This window comes from Ciconia boyciana, chromosome 9 (genome assembly GCF_034638445.1).
Source record: "Ciconia boyciana chromosome 9, ASM3463844v1, whole genome shotgun sequence".
Classification (NCBI taxonomy): Eukaryota; Metazoa; Chordata; class Aves; order Ciconiiformes; family Ciconiidae; genus Ciconia; species Ciconia boyciana.
In genome coordinates this window covers 45273449-45289120 of record NC_132942.1, presented here as the reverse complement: position 1 = coordinate 45289120, position 15672 = coordinate 45273449, and the positions used below count along the sequence as shown (strand labels likewise).

At 45.2% G+C, this 15672-nt stretch overlaps 1 protein-coding gene across 5 annotated transcripts in view; it reads left to right on the top strand.

The window, feature by feature from the left end:
- The window catches only part of FANCA (FA complementation group A), a 37652-nt gene that overhangs the window by 18101 nt on the left and 3879 nt on the right, over window positions 1–15672 (top strand). For 3 of the 5 annotated variants that reach the window (XM_072872685.1, XM_072872682.1, XM_072872683.1), the window contains 17 exons: window positions 552–628; window positions 2473–2577; window positions 3156–3319; window positions 3769–3839; window positions 5232–5331; window positions 6149–6348; window positions 6802–6898; window positions 7139–7315; window positions 8369–8442; window positions 8886–9014; window positions 9498–9564; window positions 9809–9975; window positions 10575–10680; window positions 11833–11892; window positions 12247–12351; window positions 13486–13598; window positions 14388–14529. In XM_072872685.1, the coding sequence (XP_072728786.1) occupies window positions 552–628; window positions 2473–2577; window positions 3156–3319; window positions 3769–3839; window positions 5232–5331; window positions 6149–6348; window positions 6802–6898; window positions 7139–7315; window positions 8369–8442; window positions 8886–9014; window positions 9498–9564; window positions 9809–9975; window positions 10575–10680; window positions 11833–11892; window positions 12247–12351; window positions 13486–13598; window positions 14388–14529 (1954 nt within the window). The remainder of the gene's footprint in view (window positions 1–551; window positions 629–2472; window positions 2578–3155; window positions 3320–3768; window positions 3840–5231; window positions 5332–6148; window positions 6349–6801; window positions 6899–7138; window positions 7316–8368; window positions 8443–8885; window positions 9015–9497; window positions 9565–9808; window positions 9976–10574; window positions 10681–11832; window positions 11893–12246; window positions 12352–13485; window positions 13599–14387; window positions 14530–15672) is intronic. The other 2 variants (XM_072872684.1, XM_072872686.1) reach the window with 1 other exon arrangement.

The following is a 15672-nucleotide window of genomic DNA, read 5'->3' as shown; positions in this document are numbered from 1 at the left end:
CAACGCTACCTACAAATGAGGCATTTGGTCCTGCCTTGTCATTCCAGTCTGACTCTAAAATAAAGACTGGATCATTTTTTAAAATGGAAGTTGTAAGAGAAGCATCTGAGTTCTAGGGAGCCTCATGTAGTACGTTTTTAGTGTTGAGTGCCTGCCCTGCAAGTGTTGGAGGTCAAACTTTGGTCTCTATCATTAGCGTTTTAGAGGTGTGAATACTGCATGTCACACAACTTGCACTCTTCTGTGATCTTAGACACGTACTATATATGAAATAGCTATTAATGCATGCATTAATAATATATAGAGTATTTTTTTTGTGTAGCGTGTGTTACACATGTATAATACTTGTTATGCAAGCCTTGGATAGAAATTTCTGGCCCTCATGTCAGATGATGATTAAAAAATGCTTCAGATGCTCTGCAGGCTTTGGAGCCTCGGTAATTACATTTCATAGCATAGCTGTTGTTTATGCTTATATTTAATAAAGCTGAAGTTTGAATGTAGTTATGTGGTGTAATAAATGTCTTTTTTGTTTGTTTTTGTTATTATAGAGCTGATAAAATACCCTCAAACTTGTACTCCACATACATGCAAGCCTGTCGTGCTATGAAAGAGAAAATGTTACAAGGTAAAAAATACAACATTTACTTATGGATCAGTTCGAAGAAAAGTCAGTATTTCCATTGATGCCCTCCTGAACTGAAAATTTTCAAAAAGTTCCAGCTGATTAGGTCTTTAATCTATATGTAAATATGTGTATGTTCTTTATGTCTTATTGAGGTATAAACAGTTACTTTTGTAACGACTTTCTCTGCCTGTCCTGCTGGGGTGGGATTTTTGCAGTCCCTGTGGAGCTCTGTGCTGTGCTGAGGCTGCGCGTGATGCCTGAGCTAGGTGATTTAAATCTAGCTCAAATACATCTACATGAATCAGCGTTTGCGGCTCGAACGCTTCTCAGCTCCGGCTAGCCTGGGGTGTGAACCTACTGTGCCGATCCCTTGCGTAATGGCACTCGTGCTGTCTGAACTCACAGTCAGCTCCTTTAAAGAGTGGATTACCGTGCGTGACTGAGCTCTGGGGAGCCAGGAGGGGCTAGGGAGAAAGCCAGCGGTAAAGGGATCGCAGCACGTAGTTTACATGCGTTTGGGTGGGAAGGCCCTACTAATTTCGGGTCCCATCGCTGTAGCCGCAGTACTGGTGCGGTGTGTGTCAGTGTAATAGTTATTTAATGAGCTCTCCTATCTCTTTCAGCAAGTGGGTGTTTCAAACGCGTCTTAAAATGGGCAACATCCTCACCGCAGGTTTATACGACATGAAAAGGTCAGGCTAGTGAGCAGAGATTGTTCCCAGAGCGCAGTGGAGATAAGCGTACTCTGTGTATAGAGATGAATCGGGAATTGCCTCCTCCTCCAGGGCACTTTGGGCGTTTGAAGCTTTCTGGAGATGCTGTAGCTGGAGGGGAGTGACAAAGCAGCCCTGCTGAACCGCAGATGTGCAGCAGCCTGGCTGCGGAGGTTGTCCTGGCAACCGGCAGGGATGGAGGGTCCCTGCCTGCCGCGATCAGCGGGATCCCGACGGGCAGCCGGAGCTCTGCAGGAGTCCCTGAATTGCCAGTGACCTCTGGTGGCACAGCCTGAGCCGTGTCCCTGCATGCTGGTCGGCCTGATCTGCCTCCCCTGCCGCCCCCTGCGTCCTAATCCGTCCCTGGGGCTCTCGCACAGGGACTGGGTTTAGGGCAGGGCTGAGTACTGGTCGGCTCTAAGCTTGTCCTCTTCGTTAGCGCTCACTCTTGCACCTAAAGGTGACTCAGTAGTCTCCTAACACCTTGTTGCTTTACAGCACATTTATAACAAGGATTAATTTTAACCTTGTTATTTACTTCTCTTATTCATGGTTGAGCGTACGAGACGCTGTTCCTGCCTAATAAACTGTACGGTTTCTGGGGCTGCGCTGTGGCAGCTTGTTGCTGGTGGCACTCTCTTTCTAGTGGTAAAAGGAATTTCCTTGTATTTCTTCTTTTAAACAAAAGAGAGACACATTGCATCTGGAGATGTTGCATGGGGTTGAGCATGAGGAGAAGCTGATGACGTCGTATTCGTGCTGTAATGTCTGTCTCTGAGACTGGTTCCAGTCTTTTGAGGACAGCAAATGTTTCTGCGAGGGGCAGAGAGCTAAAGCAAGTAGGAAGAAAACTCTGAAAGGAGAACTCTTTTGCCTCTTGTCTTTAAGAACTTAATTCCTTTCTGCAACTAGGCATAAACTCATAAATGATTAATCAAATAGCACATTTCGAATGTAAAAACAAAGCTGTGTATGTGGCAGATTGACAGTTTGGGGATCTGTTATTGCTTATAGAGAAGTAAATACTGCTTTTACAGAAAATGTATGCAGAGATTGCTGAATGCATTGTATGAACTGATGTAATGCACAGAGGTAAGGCGAATGTCTTGCATTTATCTCTTACTTGTGTAGATGAATCAGAAGTGGAGACCAGGCATTCCAAAGAGCCTGTTGAGCAGCTGAGGGCTGAACTGGCTCAACTAAGGATGCTACTTGTGGACCAGGCTAAATATGAAGGTATGCAGGAAGGCAAGTTATAACTACCCGTAATTGACTGTTACAAAAGCTGCATTAATGAAGTGTGGCTAATGCTAGCCAAAGCAACAGCAGTAGTTACTTGTCACTGGTACCTGAAGATGGTAATCTTTCAGATCTGTATAACCCTTCCAGCTATGAATATATATATATATTTTTAATGTCTGACGTATTTCCCATGCTTGAGTTGGGAACTTCAGGTCTGCATCTGTGTGATGATGACTTGGTACCACACCGATCTTTGCCAGGATGGGCAGCCCCATTCCTGGGACTCGCCTGGTGACTTTGGCCCCCTTTTGAAGGCTGTGTCCTTTCTGGTGTGAAAAACTATTCTTGCTGTGTGTTGGTAATAGTACTGGGGAAAAATAATGCTGTCTTCTCAAATGAAGATGATGATCACTGTGTTCCAGCTAACGTTTTTTGCTCATTAAGGCTTTTCATAACATACTTTGGGCTCTGATCAATTAGAGTATATATTTCACTTGTTCTTCCAGCTATATGGAGTTCTAAATCTTTCATGCCTTCTGTCCTGGTTCTCCTCTTCTGTTACCTTCCTGCAGATGTGCCAGCACAGATTGCAGTGATTTCTGACAGACTGGCAAGCGTCTCGGGTCACAGCAGCGATGCGATCGAAGCTGCTACTTTGAATTCTCCAATCCAAGTTGACGTTTCTGCCCCCGGGCTGGAACCCTGCCATCAGAGTGTGGGTACCATCTGGCTTGGGGTGAGAAACAGTGGGGTTCAGTAGGTAAAAATGCATCTGGATAGTACGTGCGAAAGGTTGCTTTGTCTGTGGAGAGCAGGAAATACGCTTCTCCTTTTGCCTACCTTGTGCACAGACTGTTCGTATATTTTAACCTCCTGGAAGTTGTTGGGTGTCTGGTGGCGAGATCTAGAGAGATATTCTATTAGAGCAATCCTGTGGTGAGCTAGGCTTTCTTCACCAGGCTTGTCTAGATGTTTGTTTTGTGCTGGAATAATTCCTGGGCTGTTAGGGGCTTAACTTCCCATCTCTTCTTAGTGCCAGTGGATCTGTACAACTTGCAGTGAATGTCATTAACCAATTTGTCTCTTTGTTTTAATGTTGGGGAAACATAATACATAGGCAGCACAAGACTGGATCTAGATATCCAGCCCGACTGGTAGGAATTAGCAGTGTGTCTCTTATTCCAGGTTGTTGATCTTCTGCTGACATCATTCTGCCAAAACCTAATAGCTGCTTCCTATTTTAACCCTCCTGACAGGTAAGATGCGAGTAAAAGAGTAGGGAAATGGAAACTGGTTCATACACTAGAATTCCAGCACTTGTCTAGGGGCAAGGAGGGCCTTCTGGTTGTTCATACCCACTGTGCCAGGCTGGCAATTGCAGGCTGCTTTATTCTGAGTTTCTGCAATCTAAGAACGAATGCACTTTGATGTAATGTGTAAATAAAACATGTTTCTCCTCTGTTGTTACTGATCTCTTCAGAAGAAGGTGGCCTGTGGCTCTGCTTTGTGCTCTGTGACAACGTCTAAAAACTTTCCGCAAATACTGCGTGCTCAGGCTGGAGTCTTCAGCTCAATGGTGGGGAATGGGGAATGAAGCAAATTCTTTTTGTCCAGGAATTACTTGCTGGCTGACACTAAAGATCAGGAGAGGACAATGCTTGTTTTTTGACAGCAAGCACTGATGTATTTTCGGGGTGTCTTTTTGGCATGTTCGGTGCTTTTGCAGATGCAGGCACCTCAGCCTTCATCCCTAATGCTGTATCTAATATGAATTGAATGAGGCATAAAGTCTAACGCTGCAGGCACTGGAAAAGCAGCATGATATACCTTCTCTCTACCTCCCATCCCCTCTTCTCCCTGGAAGCGACTCAGTTTGATTCTGGCCTGTATGAGGAGGGAGAGGTAGCAGTACTCTGCCACTGGAAGGACTAACATGGTAACATTTCAGCGGAAAATCGCTTTGTTGGAAAACAACAACGTACTGACAAGCTGCCTGTGATCCCAGCTGCCGACAGTACTGAACTAGGTGGCTGCCTCTGGACTGCAGCATGCTTTGGCAACCGGTGCATCTTTCCTTCTCTTTTACACGGTTTTGCCCTAGAGCAGATGAATTTGTATTGAAAACCTGGACTGAAAAGTAGCTGTGATAAACAAGGGTCTCCCAGGAAATTGTTTCTAAACCCAGTTCCCCATCCAATCTCCTCTGAGGATGTTTTTTCGGTCAGCTGGGTGGGAAAGTCCCTCCCTGCCTCCCTTCCTCTGTTCAGCAACAGGACCTTGTCATATTAATTCCTTTTTGCTGTTGCTTTGTTTTTTGAACCCATTTATCGCTCTGCCTCTGTTTTACCTTGTGCTCTCTGTCTGGAGGAAGCTGACTGTGCCCCAGGCAGCTTCTTCCTCTCCTTGTTGTCATCTCCGAACACCTCTTTGACTATATATTATCAAGTATTTGGGGCAGGGCACTGGTGAAGTTCATGTCTTTGTAGGGGTCCTCTGTTCAGATACTCCAAAAGTGAAATGATAATTGTCATGTATTTACAGACAAGTATGGCTCAGGTCCCGTGTGTTTAAGCATTTTTAAATACCTCTTCCTGTATTGGGGATAAAAAGAAGCAGTAAAATGAGCATGTGGTTTTTACCTTCTGCAGGCAGGGACCATGTCTCTCCTTGTTTGTGAAGATGATGTGTGGACACAGGAATCTCTTACCTGCGCTTCTGGGCAGGCTCTGCCAGCTTATTTATCATCAGGTTAGTTTTCCAACTAAGAATCATGTGGTTATAGTGTGCTGAAGGCTATCTTACCTCTGTTTCCTGAGCTGTGGGGTGTGTACCTGTCTGGACTGCACTGTGGAGGGACTTCACTGGCTTTCAAGCTTCCAAAAAAAAAAAAAAACAACCTCATTTTGGTCAAGTAGTATGATGTGCTCTCAGGAATGTGAGCTGAATGTTTTCCTACAGAAAAGCTACTGTAGAAGGTTAATGCATTCTGAGATACATTTCAACAGAAGCTAAAATAAGCAAGTTTATGAACAGAGCCAGAAGAAAAATAGTCGAATGCCTAATTCCTAAGCTTCCAGATTGGATAATTCAGTTGTACACCCCTTTTAAAAATAAAAGTCAGACCCCCAAATCTGGGGTGCAGCAGTGTATGGTTTTCTTTTAAAGAACCATTGGTTTTATTTCCTTTACCCCCTGATATTGCAAGGGTGGAATTAAAAGGCTGATAGACGAGATTAGCTGTCATGGAAGCTAAAAAGCCTTGGGAGTCTCAGATTCTGCTGGGCTGAGTTTACAGCTTGTTCTTCAAGTAACTGTGTTACAGAAACGTACAAATTTTGCTGCAGGTTGACCAAAGATAGCTGCACAATTTCAAGGAAAGAAGAACATGTTTAATGTAACTGGTGCCTCTCATCTGCTAAATTGATATTACTGCACTAATTAGTCAATGGGCAGAAGCAATGTTCTGCTACTTGATTTCATTCTGAGCTTTCTTCTGAGAAAGGCTGTTTTGTTACAAATGAAATGTCTCTCTCTCCTCAGTTCTTTACTTATGTTTGGCTTGCAGGGTCCTTCCCTGAATGATGCTCATATTTTAGGACTAGCAGCTTTTGTGATCCACTTAAGTGAATCCAGAGCTTTAATTCCTGAAGTGGAAGCCAGTTTTGGGATGTCTCAGCCTGTTCCTGGAAAGGTCCTTTCCGTTTCTGAGTACTGGAACTGCTTGCTAGTGTGCAGGACGGAAGAGTCGTTTGCCTTCTGCATGAGGTGAGATCATGCATCCACCGCATCCTTGCTTCTCCACACGATGGGTTTAGGTTCGCCACAGGAGGGGTGCTGGTAAAGTTCCCGTGTTCCCACGGAGGATTTCCAGAGCGTATGTAGGTGTTTCTGCTGCACAGAGGTGCTACGCAGAGAAACAGGCTGACGGTGGTCCCGTGTGAAATAGCATCCTGATGATTGTACTGCCTGCTGGAGAAAGGACTGACTGGATGCTGCCAAAGGTTTTAGTTTAGTCTCTGGTTCTGAAATTTGTGCCATTAATGTACTTGGGGTTGGGAGCACGTAAGTAGAAGTGGTCCCAAAAGCAAATAGGTTTGGGACATGTTGGTTAAAAGCATTTTTAACACTCAGTCTTTGTTTTGACTTTGGACTTTCATGAGTGGGAAAAGATATGATTGAACCAACCAGATAACGGAGTTCTTTCTTTTTCTCCATCAGGTTTTGCACTGCAGCAGCATCTTACCTGATGTGCAAGTTTTCATCCTATTCTCATGAAGATTTGTGTGCCTTGCTTCCTCCTAGCCTTGTTAAAAAGGTAAAAGGAAAAAAGTTTTGCTGTTAACTTATGAGAAAGATCAGTCTCGGTTCCATTTCCCACTGCAGACTCCTGTGCAGCTATAACTTGTACAAAGAAAACTATATAAAAATCCATCTTTGTACCCTCTCATCTTACAGTCTTGTGTATCTGCTTGTTTGGCAGCTTCACGCAACCAGAGGTTGCACTGGGCCTTTTTTTGTGACGGAAATGTGCAGGGGTTTTATGCCTTTCTTTTAGCTGCAGTACATCGTGCCACGGCTGTGCTTGGAAGCTCGGGGAATCCTGTGCGAGGAGGCTAAAACTGACCTAATCTGGAATTCCCTGTCATGCCCCTCTCTGAACTACAAAAGAGCCAGCCTCTGTTTATGGAAGCAAGCACGCTTTCAAGAGCTCTTGAAGGAAAAAGCATTCCAGGTATAAATCTTTTCCGTGACTGAAGTTCACACTGTAATTCTCATTTTTCAGATCTGCTCTTTGCAATTTCCTTATTGGTGATAAAACACTTCTTGTAAAAACTTAATGCCTGGGAAGTTGGTCTGACAGCTGAAGATGTCATGTGCGCTAGGTTACGTGCTCAATGTTCTTTGTAGATTTTGATGGTGATGATAAGGCAGAAGTAGAAAACTAGAGGTAAAGCTTTTGTGTCCTGCTTATTGCAAAAGCAGAAAGCTTGACAAGGTATACTGTATCAGTAAGAAAATGATCAGGAACTGTGAGAAAAGGCCTGTCCGTAACCTTAGCTTCCTACTGTGTACTGTCTATGGTGAGTCAAACAACTGAAAATACTTGCTTTTTTTTTTTTGTGCTTTGTCTAAATGTCAGTGTTTTCCTCAACAACCTGTGTATCTTGGATTGTTTGGCTCTGCCTTGCTATGAAGCAGGTTAACGTCTCAGCTATTCTCTTTATACCATCCTTGCAATGTATCTGATCTGACAGGATTTCTTTTTTTAACCTAGTTCGTATAAAACCAGTTTGTCTTTGTGCAGAGGAGTTTGTCATGTTACTAGAATGACTCCTTGTGCTTGGCTAGCTTGATGTACAAGGCTAAAATACCTTTGCATTATAACCTTTCTTTGATGCTTATACCAGTCTGTCTGACTATGGTGCTTTGTTCATTTTAGCATTTATTTCTAATAACGTATGTTCATTCTGGTATCTAGACTTTAAGAAGATGAGCATGTTTGGAAATGTCAAAGGGGTGTGTGGGTGTGTGTGAGAGATGCTTTATAGGCTTGCTTTCAGTAAATTTTTGAATGCCAGTGGGGTTTTAGTTTAGATTTCTTGCAAGGGAAACAGTACTGGAACTTCCTTGGGTTGATGTCTCCCGTTTCATATCTCTTAATCTGCACGGGGTTGTGTCTGGGTGTGGGTGAAGGTGGGTTTTATGTTGGGAAGAAGGTGGCTGTTCTGCACAAGTTACTTGCCTTGCTGGTCTGCCGCCTTACCTAAATTGTTGCTTTTCCCAGTTGTCTTTCAGGGAGTGGCTGCTGTTGGAGCTGGAAGTGTACCCTGAAAAGGACATTCTCTCTGCTTTGGAAAGGTAAGTGCAGAGGGGCTCTGTTGAAAAGGGAATAGTTCAAGAGTCTTTCCCACCTGGATTAGGAAAAAGCATTGCAGATCAGGAAGTAAATAAACAAGCTGCTGAGGGACACAGATGCCTGTTGACTACTGCGGCTTGTCCAGAGTTCGAGCAATGCTAGAATGAGGCGTGTGTTTTAACTTGAGGAAGTTCACCAAGATAACCTCTGGCCTGCACGTGCAGTCCTTGCAAATAACTTTTCACAAAACCTCCCTGTTTCTGGAAGCAAGAGATGGCTGACATCAGGACATGTGGCGTCTGGTGGATGACTTTTTATGGCTGTACTTCTATGGGTGCTTTTATCTGTCGTTTCACTTGGTGCGTGAACTTCCTTTTACATCAAGGGAAGGGCACCATTAAAATGCTGTGATAGATTTCGTCTCTTCTCCTTTTCCATACTGCAGACAGGACTTCCATTACTGGGCCATCTATCAATGGTATCTTCCTGCACCTTCTGCTTCTGGCGGCTGCGACGGAGACCTGGAGAAGGCATGTGGCATTATCATCAATACCGTTCTGGATTCCTCACAAAGGTATTCTGTATCACGACTTGCATTTCTGCAGAAGCAATGGTTCTGCTAATGACCTTGCAAGCTAGGAGCTGCGAGGTTGTGCCTTACATGGGGCTGTGTCTTCTTGAGCAGAAGTGATTCCCTTCTCACAGGTCTGGCTGGCAGTGAAAGCTGGGAGGTGACTGCGTGACTCACCAGTCTTTGCATAAGAATCTTGCTTTAGGTGACAGAGGTCTGGGGCTGCAGTCACAGATAGTCCCTAGTCTGTCTGTCTTTAAGCTGAATTTGTGTTCAGATTTGTTTGGCCAGACAAACATTAATGCCCCTGAGGAAGTGGCTGAAGCCACAAAATAAGGAGGGAGGGTTAGAGGAGAGTTGCTGTCTCACCTACAGCTTATTTAGTGTTAGAGCTTCATGTTCATTTGAAGCCATTTGACTTTAACTGAGTTGTGTTATCCTTCTGGGCTACCAGGGTTAGTTACCTGGTGTGTCTCTTCATTTCAGGTTGGACCTGGGTAGCTATGGCCAGTCAAAGATGTCAGTCAGTCCTGATATTCTCTGCAAGCTGCAGGTGATTTCAGACTTTGATGTATATCTGTACGTTCAATCCTTGAATTTGACCAGTCAAAGTATTTTCTAATACCGCGGTGTATGTAAGGCTGACATGCGGTTCTCAGATGTGAGCAGTGGCATGGAGATTGAGAGAGAGATTTTTCTTATTGATCTCTTTGTATTACTTCAGAGAAACATAGAGGGTTTGAATGCAAACTAGTGTGTAGCCCTGACAAACACTGTTCCCTCCCCGCCCCATTTAGGAGATGGTTCTGGAGCTGGGGTGTAGGCGAAAGTTGCTTTCTGGCTGCGTGGATGCCCAGAGACACTTCCTGTTTGAGATTCTCCAGGAAAGGTTGAAAGACAGAAAACATGGCTCTGCTTTGGGTGAGCAGTTATGGAGGCAGCAGGAGCTGCTGCTGCACAGAAGGTAAATGCAGCTCTGAGCGGCTGGGAATACGATCGGGTGGGGACTGCCGTTCAAAGCAATTCTGGTGTGTGCCTGCGCAGTTGGGTAGCCTCCCCTGTGATTCCACAGCAAGTGAAAATGACACTATATGTCATGGTAACAATTGTGCAAGAGGTATTTATTCCCTGGTGCCCGCATGATTTACCTGTGTTTCAGTGTGCCCTCTTGGGCTACGAGTTGCCCCTGCCAGCAGACTGGATTTCAAAGACCACGCATCTTCATGGACTCTGTTTACAGCTGGCAACACTCTTCATGCCACCACTTGTGTTAACCATTGTTAAATTACTCTAATTGCTGCTGTAATCTAGGTGCGTGTTTCCATTTTTGAGCCACCGATAGGATCTTTGAAAGTGGTGTGTATATCTGATTGAAATGCAGGTTCTTTTCTGGGTGGCTGGAAAAATTCCTCATGCAGTTTCTGTCAATGTGTTTGAGATCTCTCATGTTTGACGTACTCTCAAACTCCCCTGAATATCAAAGGCATGTGGCCTGAGAGTGTGGAGTCTGGTTCTCTTCTTGATGGTAACTTTGATCTTGTTTTTTATTCTTCCCTGTCTAAGGATTCTCGTAGGGCTCCCTGCATCTGCTCTGATCATGACTTTTCGAAAAGGAAAGAAAACCATGTTGGACTGTGAAGACTTTTTTAATTTTGTAAACTCGGAGCTGGTATGTGTCATTAGCCAAAGGAAAATTTCTTGTTGGTAAATGCTCTAGATAAAGACCTTAAACTTGGGTTTAGGACAGGAGTTAAAATGCGGCCAAACTCGAGTCAAACTTAGCTGATGTCAGAATGTAGGGAGGTTCAACTCGTTACGCTCGAGACTTTCCATCCCCTAGCTCTGCAGAGCTGCCCTCAGCACTGTCTGCTGTAGGATGACTTTTGGGTTCATTCATTTGAAATTGTAGTGGCGTTTTACGCTATTGGGAGAGAATCCTTGGGAAATAGTGTAGGCAAATCTGGGGTGGAGCCAGCCAGCATATCAGCGGCTGAAGCTGGGTGTGCACAGTCCAGGGGTAAAATCACCAGCGGGTGATCACAGAGTAGCCTGGTAGTGGCTTGGCCAGTTCTCGAGGAGTAGGAGTGTTCTTTCCAGTCGCGTTGTTCATGACAACGTATGTCGCTGGTGCGCACACACGTGGAGATGCTCTCTTGTGTGGGTACGTCGTCCTTCTGTGCCACCTGCTCTTTGTTTGTTGACAGCGGGTTAGAGAGAAAGCTGCAGCGTTCCTGCGGAGGCCTAGAAGTAAGGGGACTGAGCATGAGCTCTTTTCCAATTTCTCTGTCATGCCAGGGCGATAAACTACTTTGCTGTGTGTAGAGTGGGATCCTGCTCCTCCTCCTGTGTTATGTACACTAGAGAAACATCCAGAAACATCCCTGCAGCTTCCTGGGGGCAGATCAGTTGACTTGCAGGTCCCTCAGAGCACTGTGGTGTGCTCTGAGGATAGCTATCGTTTCTATTTATTCATCCTGACTGATGACCTTTTCAAGCCCCCCTGCGCTGTCATATTAGGCACAGCCAGAAACCTCCGTTAATTCCAAGACTGTTAATCAAACTGCCTCTGCCATCCAGAACACGTGGTAAGCAGGGCCATCTGATTTGCTTTCCAGTGCTGGGACTGTGAAGCGCACCTAGTCAGTGGTGTTGCTTTATATAGAAACGGAGTTTCTTCATTCTGAACTGATACTCAGGATCTCACAGGGTGATTTTGTGTTATCCGAGTCCTGTTGTGCCAGACACCCAAAATCTTTAAAGAAAAGCATAATTCGAAAGGGAAGGAATGAATTGGTTTTTTTCTCTCCTTGTCTTCCCACAGAAGAACGTCTGTTCCAGAGGGTATGCGCTCTCCTACGACATCACCGCTCACTTCTTCAGGGTAACTGCTAGCCGGAGTAGACATTTCTTTACCAGGATACCTGACTATATGCTATTCTTAGCAATGAGATGTGCTATTTGTACCCTTGTTTTGAGAATTGTTGGTGTGAATTCCAAAAAGAGGAGCAATAATCCAGGAAAGTGAAGTAGCAGGAGGAAGTAGTGGTAGAGGTTAATTTTAATACAATAGAGCAAAGCTGGTGTGGGAAGGAGAAGCTGTTGGGTACGCGTTTCTTTTGCTGGGCCATGCTGACCCCTACAGTTATCTTTGATTAGTTTACACATGGCTTGGTGAGGTACTTCAAAGCAGCAAAGACATATGTGTGTAGTCATCTTGTCATTTATTCTCTTCCAGGGCCTGCTTAATGCCAGCTTGGACTGTGAGGAATCAGCAGAAGGGGTCAATGATGTTCTAACAGCATGTCAAACCAAATGTCCCATTGTCCTTTTGTCTGCAGCGGTAACTGCTCATATTTCCTCTTAAGAGTGCTAGATGAAAATTCAGTATCAGCTCAGAGTGTTTGTTTTAAATTTCATTTAATGTAAACTGTGAGGTGTGGGGGTAGTAATTCTTAACGCCTTTGGAACATTGCAGAGTATTTTAGTACCCTTGGTATTGCTGATCCCAGCTCTGGGTGTGCAGCCTTGTTTTTGGAATGTCATTGTAGAAGTGGAACAGAGGCTGTTCAAGAGTGAGGAGCTGGGAGACTTGTCTTGGTTTCAGATGCACTACAGAGGGGCTGCTTGTTACATGCCAAGCAACCAAAAAGTCGATAAAGCACAGCCTTTTTTTCTCTCTCCTGGGCATAACTCTTCATGCGCTGTTTTACATGGGGACACATGCTTTTGTTGCATGTGGTAAGCATGTACATCACCTTTGCAGAACAGTTCATTTATTATGACTGGTCCTGCTAGAGGAGTTTCAGGGCACCGTGGTATGTACGTGGTCACAAATGACCCTCTTTGCATTTCCAGGATGTGAAACTTAGAATCATAGAACCATTTAGGTTGGAAAAGACCTTTAAGATCGAGTCCAACCACTAACCCAGCACTGCCAAGCCCACCACTAAACCCTGTCCCTAAGCACCACATCTACACGTCTTAAATACCCCCAGGGATGGGGACTCCACCACGCCCCTGGGCAGCCTGTGCCAGTGCTGGACAACCCTTTGGGTGAAGACATTTTTCCCAATATCCAATCTAACCCTCCCCTGGCGCAACTTGAGGCCATTTCCTCTCATTCTATCACTTGTTACCTGGGAGAAGAGACCGACCCCACCTCTCTCCAGCCTCCTTTCAGGCAGTTGTAGAGAGCGATGAGGTCTCCCCTCAGCCTCCTTTTCTCCAGACTGAACAAGCCCAGGTCCCTCAGCTGCTCCCCATCAGCCTTGTGCTCCAGACCCTTCCCCAGCTCCGTTGCTCTTCTATAGAATCAACTTCTCATGTTTATTATGTGTGTATGTACAACTTGGACTTTTTCATCAAGGGGGGGGAAACCCTTTCTCTACCTGGCTGAGACAGCGTGCATACCTGACTGCAAACAACTACTAAGTACACCACCACTAATGCTGCTGATTCCCGTCTTTCTTCCTAGCTTTGGTGGCCGAGGCTGGAGCCAGTACTTTGCTCTCAGTGGAAGAGACTCTTTGGGGCTCCACTTGCAGAAGAACTGGAAAGACTGAGGGAATGGCAGTCCTCAGCTAGCAGGTGTGTATGAGGAACCGAGCGCGGCTCCGCAGGCAGCAGGACCTGCTTTCTGAGGGATCAGCGCCCAGGATGCCTGTTCTCTGAGGCAGGCTGGGTTTCAGCAGGCAGTATGAAATGCTAATGTGGACTGAGGCTTGTAGGACAGCTATATACAGATTCCTTTGTAGAGTTTAAACTCAAAATGGGTCATTATAATTATTTAGTCTGGCCTTCTGTGTAATATGGGTCAGAGTGTTTCACCATAAGGAAAAGAGAATCTTTTTAGAGGAGACTGGAAGGCAGAGTCCTTGTTAGACAAACACTGGAAACGGTGTTGAGTCATTCGCTTAAGCTGCCGCACCCTTTGCTCCCTGGGTTTGGTGAATCTCTGATCTCCTGAAGCTACTGACTGCTGCTCTGCTGTATGCTTCCTTCTTTACCTGTTGTTACGCTGTCTGTTCAGCATTCTGCAACTTTTCTCCTAAGCTGGGAATTTATTCTAAGAATCCCCTTGCAGGTTATTGAACATAATCGCATTAGCCATAGTAGTGTATACAGTTAACTACCTGTCTAGCCTCTGATAAAAGAGATTTGGGAATGCTGCTGTCTGTTTCTAGATATTTCTTTTTTAAACAGTCTCCATGTAGCATCCAACTGCAGGAAAAAAAAAGAGAGATTTTTTTTTTGTCCCAATCACAAACTTACACCCTTTGCCCAAGCCCCTGATTTCCTCCTCATTCACAGCTGTGACTTTTTTTTTCCTTTTATTTTTTTCCTGCAAAACCCTGACATGCTGGTTTTGTTTCCTAGCTTCCTTTCTTCAGGAGTGGTTTTCCCTCTCTCTGGCCCTCCTTGGATTTCGGCTGCCTTCCTCCATTGTACTGTTCAACAGCAGTCATCACGCGGACGAGAGAGAAGTGCGCTGAAGAGGCTGGGGACTGACACAGAGCAGGCAAGACGACGCATTTTAAATGTCTGCTGTTCCCTACTCTTGAAAACTAGAAGTAGAATGTCTTTAACTGTGGAATGGTTGTCCTGAGATACAGCTGTATCCCTGCTAAACCCTGTTGTGAAATCTTGCTGGTGGCTAATTGATAAAATGTAGCTGTAAATTACCCGTTGCTAAATACTTATCTTACAGGCAAAGTTGTTCCAAACTTAAACTTTTAACTCAGATACTGGCTCCTCTCTGAAGTCAGGGAGGACTATGAAACAGCTGCTTTAAAAACTGAAGCTGGAGAGAGTGCTGCAGAGATTGAGAGCTCAATCTGTGGCGTGCCAGGATCACCTCTCCCTCTGACAAAGGAGCAGTCCTTGTGGATTTTAGCTCAGGCAACCTGGCTGGGAGGTTAAGGAGATGCAGAAAGTTTGTGAGACAGGAGCACAGGCATTGTAAGGGCTCTGGGAAGATGTGCTGGGAATCCCAGGAACAGACCTCCTGAGGGTTTTCCCAAGTCTGTTCCAGGAAATGCCTCCTCCATTTCGCCATGCTCAGTGCCCTCCGTGCACAGCAATTCTCCAAAGCGCTCTGCTGAGGAGGAAGGCAGTTCTGTCTGATCTTCCAGGGGATAGCCGGGACCAGAGCTCAGTATGGGGAGCACCCCTGTACTCAGACATTCACAGGTAAACAGTGTTGAAGCGGAACCTGTGCCTTACTATTTACCCTTAAGTTTTATTGCTCTGGGCAGCAGTTACGGTAGCAGCTCCTCTTCCTATGGGATTAACTCCTCCACTGTTTATACTGGTCTAGAGCCAAAAGCTCCTAGTCAGAAACTGGTGTCACTGAGTTGATATGAGCATTTAGTACATGTGCAATAACAGCAGCTTTCACCTCAAAAATCTGCCTTGAGGTAGGAGGAGATGCCGGGAAGGGATGTGGTAGGGATCCAGAAAAGCGATAACAAGTGTATGTCGGGGCAGGATTACGATGCGCTTTCTGAGATAGGAGGCTGCACAGGATCTGCTGGCGGCATGGACCAACACTACCTCTCCTCCAGGTCTACATCTGTGGTAGCTTGCTCGGTTTTCCCCATATTTGGGAGAAGTTGTCATCTGTTGTCCGACTTGCTGACTGCAGCAAGCCTTGCTTCGAGAA